Source organism: Felis catus, chromosome B4 (assembly GCF_018350175.1).
Source record: "Felis catus isolate Fca126 chromosome B4, F.catus_Fca126_mat1.0, whole genome shotgun sequence".
In the NCBI taxonomy this organism is placed as follows: domain Eukaryota; kingdom Metazoa; phylum Chordata; class Mammalia; order Carnivora; family Felidae; genus Felis; species Felis catus.
Genome location: NC_058374.1, coordinates 38,452,033 through 38,471,594, shown reverse-complemented (window position 1 = coordinate 38,471,594; position 19,562 = coordinate 38,452,033). Strand labels below are relative to the sequence as shown.

The 19,562-nt window shown below is 48.4% G+C and overlaps 1 protein-coding gene across 5 annotated transcripts in view; it reads right to left on the bottom strand.

Annotated features, from left to right (window-relative positions):
• TSPAN9 (tetraspanin 9) overlaps window positions 1-18,595 on the bottom strand; it is a 204,204-nt gene extending 185,609 nt beyond the window's left edge. Inside the window, exons 1-2 of one of the 5 annotated variants that reach the window (XM_023256682.2) lie at window positions 18,470-18,595; window positions 13,454-13,519 (exon numbers count right to left, since the gene is read on the bottom strand). Coding sequence is in view for 2 of the 5 variants with exons in the window: in XM_023256680.2 (XP_023112448.2) it covers window positions 11,174-11,192 (19 nt within the window). In the remaining 3 variants the exon portion in view is untranslated. Of the gene's footprint in view, window positions 1-11,173; window positions 11,614-13,453; window positions 13,520-18,469 lie in introns of those variants that run through there. The other 4 variants (XM_045061266.1, XM_045061264.1, XM_023256680.2 and 1 more) reach the window with 4 other exon arrangements.
• Window positions 18,596-19,562: the final 967 nt, after the last annotated feature.

Here is a 19,562-nt window from a genome sequence, read left to right as displayed (position 1 = left end):
TATTTTGCTGAGGAATTTTTCACATATGTCCATCAGGGACATTGGCCTGTAGTTTTCTAAATTTTTTTAAATATTTATTTATTTTTGAGAGAGAGAGAGAGAGAGACAGAGACAGAGCGTGAGTGGGGGAGAAACAAAGAGAGAGGGAGACACAGAATCCGAAGCAGGATCCAGGTTCTGAGCTTGTCAACACAGAGCCTGACACAGGGCTCAAACTCACAAACCGCAAATCATGACTTGAGCCAAAGTCAGACATTTAACCAACTGAGCCACCCAGGCACCCCTTGGCCTACAATTTTCCTTTTTTGTGGTGTCCTTATCTGGTTTTGGTATCAGAGTAACACTGGACTCATTAAAATGAGTTTGGAAGCATTCCCTCTCTTCAGTTTTTTGGAAGAGCTTGAGAAAAGGGATAGGTATTAAGACTTCTTTGAATGTTTGACAGAACTCACCAGGGAAGCCTTGACTTTTTGTTTGTTGGAAAGTTTTTGATTACTGATTCAACTTCCTTAGTAATCTATTCAGATTTTTTATGATTCATGAATCCGTCTTGGAAGATCATATGTTTCTAGGAACTTATCCATTTCTTCTAGGTTGTCCAGTTTGTTGGCACATAATTGTTTGTAGTAGTCTCTTACAATCCCTTGTATTTCTTTGGTATTGGTTATAATCTCTCCTCTCTTATTTCTGATTTTATTTATTTGAGCCATCTCTTTTTTTTCTTAGTGAGCCTAGCTACAAGTTTGCCAACTCTGTTAATCTTTTCAAAGAACCAACTCTTAGTTTCACTGATCTTTTCTATTATCTTTGTAGTCTTTATTTCAATTATTTCCAGTCTGATCTTTATTATTTCCTTCCTTCTACAATTTGGGGCTTCATTTATTCTTCTTTTTCAAGCTTCCTTAGGTATAAAGTTAGACTAATTGAGATTTTTCTTATTTCTTGAGGTAGACATTTATCACTATGACTATACCTCTTAGAACTACTTTTGCTGGGGCGCCCAGGTGGCTCAGTCGGTTAAGCTTCTGACTTCGGCTCAGGTCATGATCTCGCGGTTCATGAGTTCGAGCCCTGCGCCAGGCTCTGTGCTGACAGCTCAGAGTCTGAAGCCTATTTCGGATTCTGTGTTTCCCTCTCTCTCTCTGCCTCTCCCCTGTTCACGTTCTGTCTCTCTCTCTCTCTCTCAAAAATAAGTAAACATTAAAAAAAAAACTACTTTTGCTGCATCTCATAGATTTTGGTATGTTGTAGTTCCATTTTCATTTGTCTCAAGTAAATTTTTTATTTCTTCTTTGATTTCTTCATTCACCCACTGTTTGTTCAATAGCATGTTGCATAATCCCCATATATTTGTGATTTTTCTTTTTTTTTTTTTTTGAGTTTATTTATTTTGAGAAAGAGAGAGTGAGTGAGTGGGAGAGAAGCAGAGGGAGAGACAGACTCCCAAGCAGGCTTTGTGCTCTCAGTGCAAGCCTAACACAGGGCTTGAACTCACAAACCTTGAGATCATAACTGGAACCGAGATCAAGAGTCAGACACTTAACCAACTGAGCCACCCAGCACCCCTCTAACTTTCTTTTTGTAATTGATTCCTAGTTTTATACCATTGTGGTTGGAAAAGAGTCTTGATATAACTTAAATCTTCTTAAACTTATTGAGACTTGTTTTATGGCTTAACATGTGACATATACTGGAGATGTTCTATGTGCACTCCAAAAGAATGTGTATTCTGATGCTTTTAGATGTAAAGTTCTATACATATCTATTAAGTCTATGTGGTCTAATATATCATTTAAAGCCAATGTTTCCTTATTGATTTTGGTCTGGATGATCTATTCATTGATGTAAGTGAGGTATGAAATCCCCTACTATTATTCTAATGCTGTCAATTTGTCCCTTTAGGTCACTTAATATATGCTTTGTGTATTTAGATCCTTCTATGTTGGGTGCATAAATATTTACAAATGGTATATCTTCTTGCTGGATTTACCCCTTTATCATTATGTAGTTTCCATCTTTGTCTTTTATTACAATCTTTTTTTTTTTTTTTGAAAGAGATTAGAGACAGCATGAGTGGGGAGGGGCAGAGAGAGGGAGAGAGATTCCCAAACAAGCTCTGCACTTCCAGCCCAGGGCCCAATGTGAGGCTCAAACCCACAAACCATGAGATCATGACCTGAGCCAAATCAAGAGTTGGACGCTTAACTGACTGAGCCACCCAGTCGCCCCTACAATCTTTGTTTAAGAGTCTATTTTTCTGATGTCCGTAAAACTACCCCTGCTTTCTTTTGGTTTCCATTTTCATGAAACATCTTTCTCCATCCCTTCACTTTCAGTCTCTATGTGTCCTAATATCTAAAGTGAGTCTCTTGTAGGTAGCTCATAGTGGAATACTGGGTTTGTTTGTTTGTTTGTTTGTTTGTTTGTTTGTTTTAATCCATTCAGCCACTCTATGTCTTGATTGGAGAATTTATCCAATTATTTATATTCTGTGTAGAATTTAAGGTATGCACTTGTTGACATTTTGTAGTGTTTGTTTATGGTTTATTGTTTGTTTTGTAGCTCCTCTCTGTTCTTTTCTTCTTTTCTTGGCTTCTTCCCTTGTGGTTTGATGACTTTCTACAGTGTTGTGCTTATGTTCCTTTCTCATTATCTTTTGCATATCTATTATGAGTTTTTGCTTTGTGCTTACCATGAGGTTCATATTTAACAGCCCATATACATAGGAATCTATTTTAGGTTGATAGCAGGTTGTTTGAATGCATTCTAAAACTCTATGCTTTTACTCCACCCCTGAACATTTTATATTTTTAATATCACATTTCACATCTTTTTCATGTCTATCCTTTAACTAATTATAGTAGTTATATTATTTTTAATACTTTTAACTTTAATACTAGCTTTATAAGTGATTAGTCCAACACCTTTACTAAATAGTTGCCTTTCCTGGTTACCATTCATATGCTTTCTTGTTACTAATTAGTCCCCATTCTTTTTAGCTTTAACATTTCACGTAGGGCCAGTTTAGTGCTGATGAACTCCTGTAGCTTTCAGAAAGCTCTTTATCTCTTTTTCAATTGTGAATGATAACCTTGCCAGGTAGAGTATTATTGGTTGGAAGTGTTTTCACTTCCCTTTCAGCACTTTCAATATACCATGACATCCCTGCTGGCCTACAATGTTTCTGCTGAGAAATCTCCTGATAGTCTTATGGGGGCTCCCTTGTATGTAACAAGTTATTTTTAAGATTCTCTCTGGACATGCCTAGGTGACTCCGTTGGCTAAGTGACTGACTCTTTATCTCGACTTGGGTCATGATCTCACAGTTTGTGGGTTTGAACTCCACATCAGGCTTTATGCTGGCAGCATGGAGCCTGCTTGGAATTCTGTCTCTCCTTTTCTCTGCCCCTCTCCCACTCTCTCTTTCTCTCTCTCTCAGAAATAAATAGGTGAACTTAAAAATAAATTCTCTCAGGGCGCCTGGGTGGCTTAGTCGGTTGGATATCTGACTTCAGCCCAGGTCATTGAGCCCCGCGTCAGGCTCTGTGCTGACAGCTCAGAGCCTGGAGCCTGCTTCAGATTCTGTGTCTCCCTCTCTCTCTGCCCCTCCCCCACTCAAGCTCTGTCTCTCTCAAAAATAAATAAACATTTAAAAAAATTCTCTGTATCCTTAACTTTTGACATTTTAATTTTTTTTTTTTTTTAGAGAAAGAGAAAGAGAGTGCAAGCAAGGAGAGGGGCAGAGGAATTGAGAGAGAGAGAGAGAGCAGGATCATGACCTGAGCAAAAATCAAAAGTCAGTCACTCAACCAACTGAGCCACCCAGGTGCCCTGACATTTTAATTATAATGTGTCTTGGTGTGGTCTCTTTGGGTTCATCTTGTTTGGAACTCTCTAGGATTCCTGGATCTGGATGTGTGTTTCTTTCCCCAGGTTACAGAAGTTTTTGGCCATTATTTCTTCAAATAAGTTGTCTGCCTCTTTCGCTCTCTCTTCTCCTTTTGAAATTCCTATAATATGAATGTTAGTCCATTTGATATTGTCCCATAAGTCCCTTAGGTTACCTTCATTTTTTTTAGTTCTTATTTCTCTTTGTTCATCTTTTGGGTAAGTTCCACTGCCCCTGTCTTCCAGCTCACAGATTCTATCTTCTGCTTCATTTAGTCTGCTTTTGAAACCCACTCATGTCTTCTTCAATTCAGTTATTCTTCAGTTCTACTATTTCTGCTTGGTACTTATATTCTCGATCTCTTTGTTGAAGTTCTCACTGTGTTTAACCATTCTTCTTCTGAGTTTGGTGAGCATCTTTTAACTATTACTTTGAAATCTACATCATGTAAATTACTTATCTCTATTTCACTAATTTTTTTTTTTTGTGGGGTTTCATCTTGTTCTTCTGTTTGGAACCCATTCCTCTGTCTCCTTATTTTGCTTGAGTTTCTGTGTTTGTTTCTATGCATTAGGTGAAACAGCTATCTCTCCCAGTCTTGCAGGAGTGGCCTTGTGTAGGAGATGAACCTTACTGTTCAACCATGCCCTAGTTCTTGTTTGCCTCTTGAACCTTTGTGATTATCTAAGCAGCCGGTTTGTTTCCTGGTGGGTCCCTGTTGTAGAGGTTATGCCAAGATGTGTCAGTGTTCCAGAGGGAAGATTTCAGTTAGCACCTGGTTTCAGGCCATTTGGGAGCTAGATCCTCAGGTTTTAAAGCATGCAAATATATGCAGTCCTATGGGAACATAATCACAGACCCTGCTGGCCTGCAAAACAAGCAGTCTGGAGGAGTCCCCTCAGTGACAGTTGTAAAACGTGAGGCTCCTTTCTGGGAGGGACCAGCAAACTTTCTGAGAGGTATAGCAAGGCTGAGGATCAGCTCAAAGATGGTATCCTATGTTCCCTGATAGCACCTCTGTAGCCTCTAGATGTGTTGTAAATGTGAAGCCTGCCCCTCAGGCTAAAGCTCCAAGGCAAGTAAATAGGCCTTTTACATCAGATAACTGGGAGTGTGTTTTAGTCTGCTGTCTGTGCAGTGCTCTGGGGATGGCAGTCTGCCAAGAACTGTCTCTCCAATTGTTTCAGACCCATTTGACCCAGAAACACAATCGCCCTTGGTCACTGGAGCCAGGTGCTCAGGCATCTCTATGTGGGCTACATCCATAGGCCAGCTTTGTTGGAGCTGTAGTCAGACAGCAGGTAGTGGCGGGGCTTTTGTCCTGCTGGCTGAGGCACGGTCTCAGGGAGTAGTGCACGGGGGCACCCACCAGTGCTAGCAGGGTAGAGGGAGAGTGACAAAATGTCATCTGCCATCTACCACCACCATTAACTGGGTAGAAGGAGAACACCAAAAATGGCACCCACCAGCACCTCCGTCCCTGGAGACAGTCCCAACAGGCTCTTGTCCTTCTGGCAGACGCCTTAAGAATAGCAAACGGAGGCACCTGGGTGGTTCAGTTGGTTAAGCATCTGGTGCCTGATGTCAGCTCAGGTCATGATCTCACAGTTTGTGAGTTCGAGCCCTGCATCAGCACAGAGCCTGTCAGCACAGAGCCTGCTTGGAATTCTCTCCAACCCCCACCACCCCTCCTCCACTCATATTCTCTCTCTTTCTCTTTGTCAAAAACTAAACTAAACTAAACAAACAAACAAATAAATAAAAGAACAGCAAACAGATCTCTTTCACTTATGGTCTAGGCACTTTTCAAACTGCTGCTTCTACACTAGGTCCGAGGACAAGTGAGTCTGCACACGAGCCCTTTAAGAGTGGAGTCTGGGTTCCCTACAGCCCTGTGGCTTTTTCAGACACATGCCCCGTTGGTTTTCAAAACCAAATGTTTTGGGGGCTCGTGTCTCTAACGCAGGTCCCAAAGGCTGGGGTGCCTAATGTGGGGCACAAACTCCTCGCTGCACAGGAACAAGCTCCATGTTTGTGAGATCCCTCCCAAATGTGGGCCACCGTGCCAGGGGTGGAGTCTTTGGCAAGACTATGTCTCTGCCTAACCTACCATCTCGACGTGGCCTCTTTATCCATTGTGAAGGAGCTTACTCCAGTAGTTTTCAGGTCTTTTTCAGAGGGAATTTTCCCCTAGGTAGCTGTAGATCTGTGTCTATGGGAAGGGGTGACTTCAGGATCTTCCTACACCACCATCTTGAACAGAAGCTCCCTCATCACCTGGAGCACCAGGACCAAAAGATGCCTCAGATCTTAAAAGAATCAAAGTATTCAATAACTGCTTGTTGATGAATTGATAGTATGACTGTTGAGCATGCTGACATGTGAATCCATTCGCACAGCTGTAGAGAACCGGAAAGGGGGGTGTAGGCATGGGCAGAGAAGTTAGGAATCCAAGACAGGCCTCTTAGGTCTCTACTGATGGGGAATTTACCTAGCAAGCAGTGAACTCTCAGTTAAAGCAGGCCGAGGTCCTCCATCCAGTTTTTCCAATTCCTTGTCCAAAAGGAGTTGCTGAGGTCTATCTTCCTGTGATGCCAGCTTTCTCAAGGTTTGCAGACAAGGCTTCACGTTTTCCTCAACCCTACACATTGGTCCACAGTAAGCCCCATGAGCTGATCAGATACCATTAACCCTGCAGTAGTAGCACAATGCTGGCCCCCAAGTCACCCAGATGTAGCAGGGTGCTCCAAGCATAGGGCAGCTACTCGCCCTTCCCCACAGTCCTCGCCAAGTCCTCTCTCAGAGCTGGGTCAGCTCCCCCACAGCACAGTCGAGAAGGAGAGGGGAGAACGACCGAGAGGCTGAGCTGTGCAGCATGGACTGCACTTTCACAAAAAGAGAAGCCTGCAGCCACGAAACATCTCTTCCAAAAAATGCTGAGAGGGAGCAGGGAGAAAATAAAATACCGAGGCATTCTCAAATGTGGAACCCGCTCAGCCTTTGTTCTTATTTGATGAATGCACCAACCACGAGGCAGATGACAGGCCAAAGAACATTGTTGTGCTGAGAAAGTGTATTTCATCAAGTCCAGCCCGAGATCTCCAAGGAGAGGTAAGTCTGATGAACGATCAGTGCTGGGGAGGACTTCACCAGCAGCCCCACTGCTGCATCATCTAAACTGGCACTGGGGATTCATAAATGACCCGGAGCTGGCTCTTCCCCTGTTTCTTTCTGCCTCTCTGCCATTTGTGACATTTCACAGGAGAGAAGAGCTACCAAGGCAGGTGAAAAGAAAACTTTAAAAACAAATACATTGTGGGAAGTCAAAATGTTAAGTCCATTGTGCTGCCTGAGAAGGAAAAGTGTAATCTGTGAATCACACAGGCCTGGGTCTTTCTATTTCACATCCGCAGTTAGAAGAGGATGGAGAGAAAGTCTGGGGCTTAGTAGGTGCAGTATTTGCTGGGTGAATGAATAAAAGAATTCCCAGCAGAGGCTTGGATCTGGAGTGACCAGTTGGCTTTCTTAAAGACCTGTCACTCACGGACTCACATTCTTCAGAGACGTCATGAAAATTAGCAAGGGGTACTAAGCAGCCAAGCTCTTGGAAGCTTCTAGAGTGTCTAGCTCTACTTCTACAGCTCCAGTCGCCCTAGCAGGAGAAGCAGTCTGCTCCAAAGCCCAAATTCTGAATTACACTCAGCACGAGCCCCACACACATGCAAACACAGAGAATCCACCTCAAACAGCACTTCTTGCCCAACAAGATTAAGTGTCCTGTCCATGCCAATTTCCCATGTTGACCCATATGGTAAAGAGGGGGCTGGGAGGGGAAGAAGCCTTTGCTGTCTTCCAAAGATCAGTGGGGTCTAGGGGCACCTTGGTCAGTTAAGCATCCGACTCTTGATTTTGGCTCACATCGTGATCTCATTATTGTGGGATCAAGCCCCACATCAGGCTCCGTGCTGGGCATGGAGCCTGCTTAAGATTCTTTCTTTCTTTCTCTCTCTCTCTCTCTCTTTCTCTCTCTCTCCCCCTCTCTCTCACCTGCCTCTCCCCTGTGCACACCCATGCTCACTATCTCTGAAAGAAAGAAAGAAAGAAAGAAAGAAAGAAAGAAAGAAAGAAAGAAAGAAAGAAAGAAAAGGAAAAGAGAAAAAAAGAAAAGACAAGACAAGACAGAAAGAAAGAAAGATTGGTGGGGTCTATTCCCAAATATTCTAATTCTCCTCCTTCTGGGCACATGAAGGAGGCCGCCTTCAAGAGGTGGAGTTTTCCCCCCAACCCTAGAGTTCCAGCTGGTCCTCTGACTTGCTTTGATGAAGCAGCAGATGGATGTTACCCTGTGAGACGTCAGAGCCTAGATCCCAAGAGGTCCCAGAGATCCCATTTCACCTTAAAGGACAGTTTCCTTGAGAATGAGAAATCACATGGGGAAGAGGGGCCCAGATGAGAGGCAACACCAATCACCAGACACCTGAGAGAGGCTCTCAGACTGTCCAGGCCCTGCAGGGCCACCAGGTGACGGTCACCACATTAATGAGCTTAGGTAATGAGACCAACTGGGCTGAGCCTCAATGGCTAACCCACAGAACTGTGAGCAAATAAAAACGGTTCTGCTAAATTTTGGGGTGGTTTGTTATACAGCAATAAACAATCAATACAAAACTCATCCAGCAAGTCTGTGCAGCTATTCACAAGAATGAGGTCATTCTCTATGCACTGATGTGGAAAGATGGCTGGAGAAGTTGCCAGTCAGTATAATACAATTCTACTTATGGAAATTGTTAAGTTAGTAGGTAGACAGCTGGATGCCGGTCTATCCTAAAAATACCTGGAAAGAATAAAAACCAAAGTATTAACAGTGATTATCTCTGAAGGGCAGGATTATAGGAGATTTTCCTTTTATATAATGCATGTAATGTTCGAATATTATAATGAATCTGTGGGGTTTTTTGTGACAACAACAAAGAAAGGTATATTTAAAAAATTCTGCTACAAGCTGATTTTTCCTAAAACATCCCTTTCATCCTGTCATTCCCCCGTTCAGGGACCAGCACCTGCTCCCCACTGCCAGCCTCCTACAATCTGACTCTCCTCTGGATGACATTCAAGGTGCCCCCAGGCCAGAGCCCTCCTCCCCCTCCCCCGTGTTCATCTCCAGGTCACACCCATCTCGACCCCTACCTCCAAGCCTGCCACCCACCACCGCGACCACTCAAAGAACCCCTTCCTGTGCCTCTCACAATCCCACCCCTCCCACGAGGCCCAGCCCCATCTCCCCTGGGACCCTCTAGGGGTCCTCAGAGAAAGTTCCACCCAGCCCTGCCCTGGATTGGATGGTGTACTATATTATGATCTCCCTGCACTGCAGGAATTGACTGTCCCTCAAGGGGCACCTTTGTAGACACAGGCTGACTGACCACCATCATCTCCAGCTTCTCTGGCTAATAGTGGGAGAGGGAAAGAGCACAGACAGGCAATTCCAACTCCCTTCCCTCTCTGTGCCCACCGGCTGGATGGTGGGTAATGACCCTGGACTAGGGCTTCCTCCCCATGCACCTCGTCTCCACAGGCAAGTGGGAGCCAATTTGCAACGGCTGCTAATTTACAGTGACTCATGCCTCCTGGGCTGCTCTAGGGGCTCTCCCTCCCCACCCTCCAGGTCCCACAAGCTGTATTTGGATCCAAACTCTGGCTTCAAACCTAATTGCCTTCCTGGGGGGCCCAACGGCTCTTCCTCCCTCAGGTCCCTGCAATCTGCACGTCCAGTTTTTAAACAAAGCTGTTTAGAATCTCTCAGGATTAAGTGGAAAATTGCAAGCCCAGACCTCTACCTCACTTTCTCTAAAATACAACATGTCATTCTACATGTTCATACAGTCCCATTCAAACCCAGCCAGTCACCCTGCCCCTCTGAGCCCTTCCATAGGGCTTGGCCCTATTGGGGGCTGGAGACTTGCTCAGGCAGGCTCTGCTCCCACTGTCCTTGGCACCGCCACCCCCAGGGCTCGTCGGAGAATATCAGCCCCCTTAGCCTCCATTTCCACACTGTGGCAGGTGGCCAGGTAAGAGGGCTTAGGCAGGGCTGGCAGGTACTGTGTTCAAGTCTTACACCGCCCTCTAAGGAGGGGGTGTTCCCACCACAGGTAGACTGTGACGTATTGAAAGGGCTCAGGTGGGCCTCTCACCTGAGTCCCAGAACAACACAAGAGAACTCCTTCCCACACAAGCCCACACGGGCACACCCAGCCACACACACGCTAGGGCAAACACATGCATACTCACCCACATGCACACAGACACATGTACATGGCCACACCCTGTCCCAGCCTTGCTCTGAGCACCCCCCCTGAGATCACTTCCCTCACCTGTCCACTGGTCTCAGAGACCCGTCCCCACCCCCAAGCCCTCTCCCTGACTCAGAGCCTGGCACATTTCCCTCACTGGGAGGGGGAGGAGCACGCATGCGTGTGCCGCCAGCCACATGCGCCCCGCATGCTGGTAGGAGGCCGTGGGCACGGGTGGGTATACACAGCCAGGGCTCCGGGAGAATTCCCAGGCAGAGACAGGCATTGTTCAGGTTTTACAATCATGTATTTGCTTTAATGTTTCTTTTTAACCTGAGAAACAGCAGTTTTTTGAATCTGCATGAAGATGCTATAAGGGTTAGCAGTGGCCTACGCTGCTAAGGCCAAGGCTAAGAACGCACCAAGCTCCCGTGCCAGAACAGGACCCTCAGCCCTCCTGCAGAGACAGTCAAGCCCCCCCCCCTCCCCAGTACACGAGAGGATTCCAGGGGTTCTGCTGAGCTGTCTGACTCTCCAGACCCCCTGGACAGTTCTCCACTCACATCCTTTCCTATCACAAGGTCAGATATTTGAACAAACACTGACCATTGAGCATAGATATGGTCACAAGACTCTCAAAAAGTGAGTATTCAAAATACAGTTAATTTCCCACCACTGTCGGAGGAGTGGGAAGGAAGACTAAGCAGAGAAGAGGTGTGATAAACCCAAAAGCACAGACAGTATTAAACAATAGATACTCAAAAAATAATCTACATTTCACCCTGAGTATAGACTAAAGCACACAGGCTGTGACACTCAAAGCCAGCAGAGGTGCTCCTTCTGGCTCTGTCACATTCACAAGGACCTCAACCCAGTTCAGGCTGAGTTTTTGGTTCAGTACGAGGGAAAGGGTTTGGAAGCTGGACGACACCCAGGCAGATATTCTCGCTTCATTACGCTGTGGCTATAACTGAAGTTGAAATTGTCAACTCACCAGGCTGGAGTGCAGCCATGGAACCTTCTAGCTCCTAAATGCATCGGGCAGGGGCAGGAGGCAGTTAAAATGAAAGCAGCAGCAGGGCCACCAGCACAGGACGGAAGTCAGGCCTCAAGACCCTGCCACCGACCGGACAGGCAACCATCTCTGTAAACAACCTCCGCCCCATCCCACTTCCATCAGAAACCAGGGCCTCTGTTTTAATCATTAACTTCACTCTTTCCTCCTCCATGCACTTCTAGGCCAGAGGCAGAGAGGGCCTTGTAAGAGGAGGAGGTATTCGGGAAGCCCCAGGACTGGAAGCCAAAACCCCCTCGTCCCACTCAGAAACCACCTTTATCAAAGCTCAAGGAACCTTAGCAAAGGGCGGTCCAGACTCCCATTTTTCAGGTGAAGAAACCAGCCTGATGAAAGCAACTAATTTGCCAAAGGTCACAAAGCCCATTAGAGGCAGAGGCAGGAGCCGGGTGAGAACCTCCATCCAGGAGCTGGCCATCATTCCAGAGGCTCAACAGCATGACAAGAAACGACACAACCAAAGCCCTGTGAGGCCAAAACCATAGGAAAGGATAAACTTCCTGTCTGGAGGTCCTTCCCTCAGGTCTCCTTCCCAAATGTACAGAAGGACGGTCTTCTGGCTAGAAATGACTGGTGGTGTCAGGGGCCGTCTGTCTCCCCAAGGCTGTGCAGGCCTCCTGGGAAGCTTGCCACCATGTTCTGCCCTGGCAGGACCCCCCGGGAGCAGGCTGCACAGGATCTCCATGATGGGGCAGGCCATACCGTGTGGGGCCAGGAGGCGCTGAGTGGCAAGGGGTGACCTAGTCCTCAAGTCTTTCCCTCCCTGCTGCTTGCTGTCTGCCAGATTGGTTTCCTTGGGCTCAGGCCACTGTGCCTGGCTGCACTGCACAGTCCATCCACAGGCGGTGCTCCAAACCCCACAGCGCAACAATGAAAGCAGACACCCCACCCGAGCCCCAGGGAGGAGGGGGAAGACTTAAAATGGGAGCTCCCACATTCCTGCCACGGGAGCCAAGGGAGGGACCTGGAGGTGATTCTCGGGAGCCACAAGAAGGGGCTCCTGGCCTGTGGTAGGAAACGCAGGCGCTGCGGGCTAGGGTCTGAATCCCCGCCTCACCTCCCACTACAGATGTGGTCTTAGGCCAGGCTCCGGCCAGCCCTCAGCCTCGGCTGTGGCCACTGTAACATGGGGGCAAATGACAGCTACCTTGTAGGATTCTTGTGAAAATTCAAGGAGATTTAAATGAAGATTTAATATGACTTCAGTTAAATTCGTCGTGGACACAGTCTGAAACCATGGCTACTGGTGATGATGATAAATGTGAACGCTGGCATCCTAAGTATGACGTGCAAAGTATGGCAGGACAATAAGAGGTCCGTGGCCACTCCTAGGACACCAAATAGTCTCTGCTGCAACTCACAGAGAAAGGAATCTTTGGGCAAGATAAGTTACCAGCCAGCACCATCCTTCCAACCACCACCCCCATCCCCACCCCAATACTGCTGAGTTCTTGGAATGTGAGAGATTTACCAATCACCCAGGAGGAGAAAGCCACAGGATAAAACACACATAAATTAAAACATAAAAAGACCCAGGTCTTTAAGCAGTACCCCCAGGGAACCTGAATCAGCACCATCCACAAGGGCTGCCTTACTGCCTAAGTGGCTTCTGCCTGGCTCCAGTAGGGCAGGGACCTTGACGCACAAGTGCTTGGACAAAGAAGCTATCAGCAAGACCCCAGGAAGCTGTGGGAGCAGAGATTAGGATCCTGGAGAGGGTCCTGGCAGAGGCTGCCCACCCGGAGGGCCAGGGACATTGCTGCGGCAGCCAGGATAGAGAACTATAGAGAACAGAGACAGGTAGGATTGGCCGGATTCCCCCAGATTCTTTTCTGGCCAGCTAGTGGGAGGTCCTCTACCCTGGCTCCCAAGCCTGCTGGGAGGAGACAGGAAGCAGGAAGGTACAGGCCTCTCCTGTGTCCCTGGATTTCCTCCCTGTAATCAAGGTGGCCAGGAAAGAAATTAAGAGAACTACCCCAGCCATCAATCAGAAATAGTGGGGAGGGAGAAACTGTCTCCTTACCCCCAAAGCCCAATTTTAGGAGCTTATCAAAATGCAAAGTCAAAAGCCATGACAGAGAGACATCTAGCAAACATCAGCATACCATTCATTCTATCCTCGCTCCCCAAGAATGACTTTAGACAGTTTATAACACAAAGATTTTCAGAGACCCCATCACACGATGGACCCAGACTGACCTGTTTCTTTGAATTTCCTACAAGCACCTTGGCTGCTGACTGAGGGGAGAAGATCCCAGGATATTCCTGCAGAAAAATAAAAAATTAAGTAATTGCTTTGCTGTGAAGCCACTCTAGGGTGAATTCCGTCCAGCAGTGGCCACTCTTTGGAGAGGAGGCCTCCCATCTAGAACCTAGTCAATCAACAGATGGAGAAAACCAGAAATGGTAAACTGGTTCCAGCTGCTACACCAAGTTCACTCAGCTAGTAGTGGGTGCCTAAAGCATCATACGCAGAACCCAAGCCCTGGCCTGGTGGTTAAGACAGCTGTGATCTATTAGTAATGTCTGCTGTGGGCAGTTACAGAAGGAATGGAATCCATGCTATACATATTTGCCATCTGTGGAGTAGACCTTGGCATCAAGGGCTTAACATTTGTCATTTTGACCACTCACAAAATGACCCAAACTTTCAAGATATGTAAAACTGTTGAACTTTACTGAGACCTGAGTGTAACGCACAGCCCCTATGGGGCTGATGTAAAGGAACAGGACATGTTGTTGTTTTCATCTCTACCACATCCAAACTTTCTCTTGTGGAGCAATAAAAACGTGGTGGAAAATGCCCATCAAGTGAGAGAGAAATCTGCAGCAGGAGTTGAAAGGGTAGTTAACTCGGGGTATGAAAATATATACAGGAAACACTTGGCTCTCTGCAGAAACATGACACTGGAGAAAGCCAGGCCCATGTACAAAGACTGCTGCGGATGCAAATCTGGCATTCTAGAAGGTACAAGATTCATTTCTTGAGGACATCAGAGGTACACACTGTGCCCACTCTGTGATGCTCAGCAGTGAGTAGTGGGCCAGGAAGAACAGAGAGGGAGTCAGAATCCACCCCCTGAAGGGGCTTATCATCTACTTGGAGACATGATGGTACACAATGGAAACAGTAAATGGCCTTGTACATTCCCAGTCACGCAGCTTAGAATCAGCTTCAGTGCCCCTTCCTCCTCTCCTCACCACCCCCATTCAATTAATTCACAAATGTTCTAACCCTGCTTCCAAAATGTCCCAGATCTAGCTCCACCTTGCCATTCCTCACAGCTGCCCAGTGCTCTCCCCACCATGATTTTCCTCCTTCCTGGGCCCCAGACTCACCCTCCTTAGACCTCGCCCTGCTTCTGCGGCCCCTGCTCGAAAACCTGCCAAGTTCCTGTCTCTCCAGCAGCAGCCCAGTGCCTGCAATGGTGGGCACTCAGCTTCTTATGACGGAACGGTCGGTCGAATGGATGAGATTCTTTGGCTGTGCATTTGTGGCCACCCACAATAGGCCCACTGTCTACCTGGTCCAGCCTTCTATTTCTCTTCATGCAACCTACTCACCAGCCCACACTCTCAGCACCTCTCTACAGGCTGATCCTTCCTCCCTTCTGCTCAACTGCAAGCCACTCTTCAAAGTTCACATCAAATGCCACCCGCTGCATGAGGTGCTTCTCCAGAATTGAGGTGGTTAATCTCCTTGTTCGAATTCACATAATACCATGGGCCACTCACCTTGTACCTTGAATTGTCACTTTTTGAACCCCTCTCTTGACCTTTTACTGCATTATACACGCCATGAAAACAAGGACCTTTATCTTTTTCATTTTTGTATCATCAGAACTTAGCACAGACTCTTGTACTATGACACACACACCAAGTGTTGGTGGATTTCACCAAAGAATCACCCCCAGGCAGTGTATAAAAGTCAGGAGAGATGAAGACAGAAAATGCCACAGGAGTTCCAAGGAAAAAGAGGTGCTTTGATGGATGGGTGGACAGAGAAGCCTCCAAGAAGGAACTCAGGCATGAGTAGGGTCTTGAAAGAGGGGGAGGTGGGAGCAGGGAAGAGCAATCCAGAAAGGTGGAACAGTGTGAACTCACGGACAAAGGAGGAATGAGCAAAGCATGCTTGGGAGATCAGTTTGGCTGGAAAATCAGCATGCTTGGGAGATCAGTTTGGGTCCCTGGGTGAGAAGGGTGGGAGATAAGGCTAGCCAGGCAGGCTTGGAGATGGATAGGAAGGATGCTGAGTGCCAGACTAAGGTACCTGGATTTGACTCATTCCCTCTTAGTCAGTGAGGATGACAATCACACCAGGCCTAGGCCTTAATGGTAGAAGAAGTCTTGTTTCTCTTGTTCTGAGCATATTAGTCTAGTCTCCTTAGCTAGGTTATAAATAACAACCACCATTTACTGCACACCTGCTGTGTGTGAGGCCCTAAGCTACGAGCTTCACATACATTATCTCATTGCTCCTTCCAACAGCCCTGAGAGCTTCATATTGTTATCCTGGTTTTGCAAGCAGGAAGCTAAAGCTACAAGAGGTGAAGGCACTTGCCCAAGGCCTCACCCACTCACTCACTTACTCACCAATACAGTGGTACTGGAGTTAGACACAGGGATGGGGCCAGCACTCCAACCAGCTACCACAGGCCCCAGGACTTCCCTTTGAAGCCGGGCTGCTTCTTCACAACCCTCCTCAATAATTCCTTAAAGCCAACATTTATTAAGCACATAGCAGGAGCAGAATAAAGCACACAAAGAATGGTGGTTTGGTGGGGGGTGGGGGGGGGAGAAATGGAGAGTTATTGTTTAATGGGTGTACAGTTTCAGTTTTGCAAGGTGAAAAAGTTCTAGAGATCTGTTGCACAACAACATGAGTATACTTAACCCAAATGAACTCTACGCTTAAATATGATGAAGATGATACATTCTGTTACTTTTTTTTACACAATAAAAAACTTTTTTTTTATTTTTTTTTTAACGTTTATTTATTTTTGAGACAGAGAGAGACAGAGCATGAAGGGGGGAGGGGCAGAGAGAGAGGGAGACACAGAGTCGGAAGCAGGCTCCAGGCTCTGAGCCATCAGCCCAGAGCCCGACGCGGGGCTCGAACTCACAGACCGTGAGATCGTGACCTGAGCTGTAGTCAGACGCTTAGCCAACTGAGCCACCCAGGCGCCCCTAAAAAACTTTTTTAAATAAAGCACACTTATTATTTGACTGATCGGCTGTCCCTGGCATCTTATTTTGTTAATCATCTAACTCAGGAAAAGACTCTAGAAACATTTTAATCCAGTGACCCTCCAAAACACAGAGCTGAAAAGGGGAGGTAATATGTCCAGGGCTGCACAGATGGTGTTAGAGCTAAGATCAGAGCCCAGCTTCCACAGACTTAATAGGGAAGAATGACAGAGACAGCACAGCATAATGCAAAACACATGGCAGGGGGGTGGTCAGAAGCCACAGGTTCAAGTTCTGCTTCCTTCCACCTAATGAGTTCTGTAACCTCAGAGAAGTCATTTATTCTCTCTGAGCTTCATTTTCCTAATCTATAAGAAGACAATTAAAAAGAACATATACTTAACAAGATTAGGTGTGAGTCAAATAAAATTATATACAGCTAATAACGCAGTGAAAGCATTTGACCAACTACGAATTACCTTATAAACACTGGTTATTGTGATTAATACTAAATATCTGTTCATAGATTTAAAAACTAAAATCTGATTTAGTCAGATCAAACAAAAAACAATCCCATTCCATTCTGGTCCACTCTCAGCTGTTCAGAGCCTTGCACATAGCATGTCTTCAATGAGTGAGTGCAGAACTGAATTACCCTTCAAAGTTTTCTCCACCCCCATCCTGTTCCCTCCCTCACCCCCAACCCAGAGCCCAGCTGCATCAGCCATGCCAGGACCAGGTGGAAGATAGGAAGCCCCTGTGAATGTCTGCCTCCCTGGCTGCATTCCTTAGCTAAATATAAATGATTTGTCCAGTCCATTGTTTGAAATTATCCATAATACCTCGCCTCCCCTCCCCATTACTTACGATGACAAGCTGACTGCACATCTTTATAGCAGAACATACATACAAAACATTCTTTGCGGCTATTTTTAGTAGAGAGAGGGAAGCTGGTGGGTATACAGGGATCAGAGCATGAGTCCTCAGTTTTCTCCACTAGTCCAGGAAAGCTTCCTGGAGGAGGAAATACCTGAGTCACTTCAGAGAAGGGGGCAGCTGCAGGTCAGAAAGACACCCTCACATGAGTGTGCTTCTCTGGACCAAAGGGAGGTGAGCTGCTGCCTTCTAATCCCCATTTTTGGGATGGGGAGGAAAGGTCGACACAACCCGGGAGGCTGGGGGGGGGGGGGGGATCCCATATTACTCCAATACTTCAAATTGGCCCAGACAGTACACGCATTTGGGGAGGGGTTAGGGAAGAGGCCAATATCTTTTTCAAAAGAGAACATCCAAGACTGGATCCAGTTCCGAGATACACAAGTACAAACACTGTTCACATAACAAGCCAGTTTCTTGTTGGGACTTTTTTTTTTTTTTTCCCCCAACCACAAGAAAGTTTTTTAAAGTCCCAAACTTGGATACACAGATGGACTACATCTTGGAACTCGGGATGTGCCAAAGCCCTGTCACTGTGAGTGCCGATCTGCCAGCGGTGGCCCAAGGAGTGGTCAGGGGTGTCCAGCGAAGGGGGGAGGCAGGCAATATCCCAGCCCCGCCCGAGCTCCCGCCCTCCCTGAGGGCGCGCTATAGACTACCCCAAGCCAGTCCACGGAGCCACACAGTCAGAAAGCCTTGACAGCTCTGAGGCTCTCTCTTTCTGCTGCAGCCTACACCCTCCCATCCCTTCACTTGGCATTCCGCTGTCCGCTCTCCCGCAGCCCCGTTCCCAAAGGGTCTTCGTCCGAGCCTCTCCGCCTGCAGACCCCTCTTCGCTCTGTTACGGGACTCCGCGCACACACACCCCCTTCCCCGGCCGCTTCCCGCGTCCTCACAGGGCGCCTACCCCATCCCTCCCTCGGCTCGCCCACTACCGCCCTCCCGACACCCCTCTCCGGGACGCCCCGGAGTCGCTCCCCTCGATGGAGATCCGGGCCGGGGCTGGCGCGGCCCGCCCACAGCGGGCCCGAGCCCCGCAAGGCCGCGCGCTCCCGAGCCCCCGGGCCCGCCGCCCGCCCCGACCGCACTCACCGCGCTTGGGGAACGTGGGGTCCCGGCTCGCTCCCGCTCCCGCACCGCCGCCGCCGCCGCGGCCGCCAGCGGAAACGGGGGGCGGGGCCGGGGGCTCGCGGCGGGGGGCGGGGCCTGCCCGGGAATGGCGAGGCCGCGGGGCGGGGCCGGCGGCGGGGCGGGGCGGGGCCGAGGGGCAGCAGCCCGAAGCGCGAGGGGAGGGGGTCCGGAGCGCGAGGGGAGGAGGGGCCGGGACCCTAAGAGGGAGCTGGAGCGGGTCCTGGAGGCCGGGGCTTCGGACACCCCCTGGCCGCACCCCAGCGTCCGAGCCGGAGGGAGCCCGTGGTGAGGCCGGGGCCGCGCTGGGCACCGGCGTCCAGGGCCAGGCGTGGCCGCCCTCTGGGCTTCCTTCCGGAAGCCTCCCTCCCCTCCCACCTCGGGGCTCCGACCCGCCTCTCAGCCGGGGCGTCCGCACGACGCCACCCCCCTGCCACCGCGGGCCTGGGCTGCCGCCGCGACCAGACGCGGGGAGGGAGCGGGAGGAGCCCGGGAGGCCGCGCGCCCGCCCCGCCCCGGGGGCTGTCGCGGCCTGGGTCGCCTGCGTCCCCCGGGAGCCAGGCCGGCCGGTCTCCCGCCCCCGCCCCCACGCCTGAGAAATCCGTCTCCGGTATTTCGGGCGGACTAGATGTTGACCACGCGGTGTGTAGTAGGTCCTGTCCGCAGATACCCTGGAGGAGGAGCCGCTATTTGCCTCCCCAGGAGCGCAAGGCCTCCAAGTGTTGGTAAAGGGCACCGTGTGGTGGAGGAACTGAATTGAAGCAGGAAAATTCAAGTTAGGCATCTCTGGCCCAGCGCTTTCTATAGGCCTTTCTGGGCCTGGATTCTTGAAGTCAGAAGGCCTGACTCTTTTCCCAAGTGAGGGCGCCTGCCGTCTCTCCTCTCCAGTATTACTGTCCTCAGGCGGGTTCTGTGCTCCCCACGTGCAACCATGGTGTGTTGAGTATGACTTGAGACAGATTTTTTTTTTTAAACCTGACTATAATTAGCAGGACCCCTTGACCTCTCCTAATTAGACTGGCAGTTTCTTCTCATCTCCGGGGCCCCCTCCCCTTAT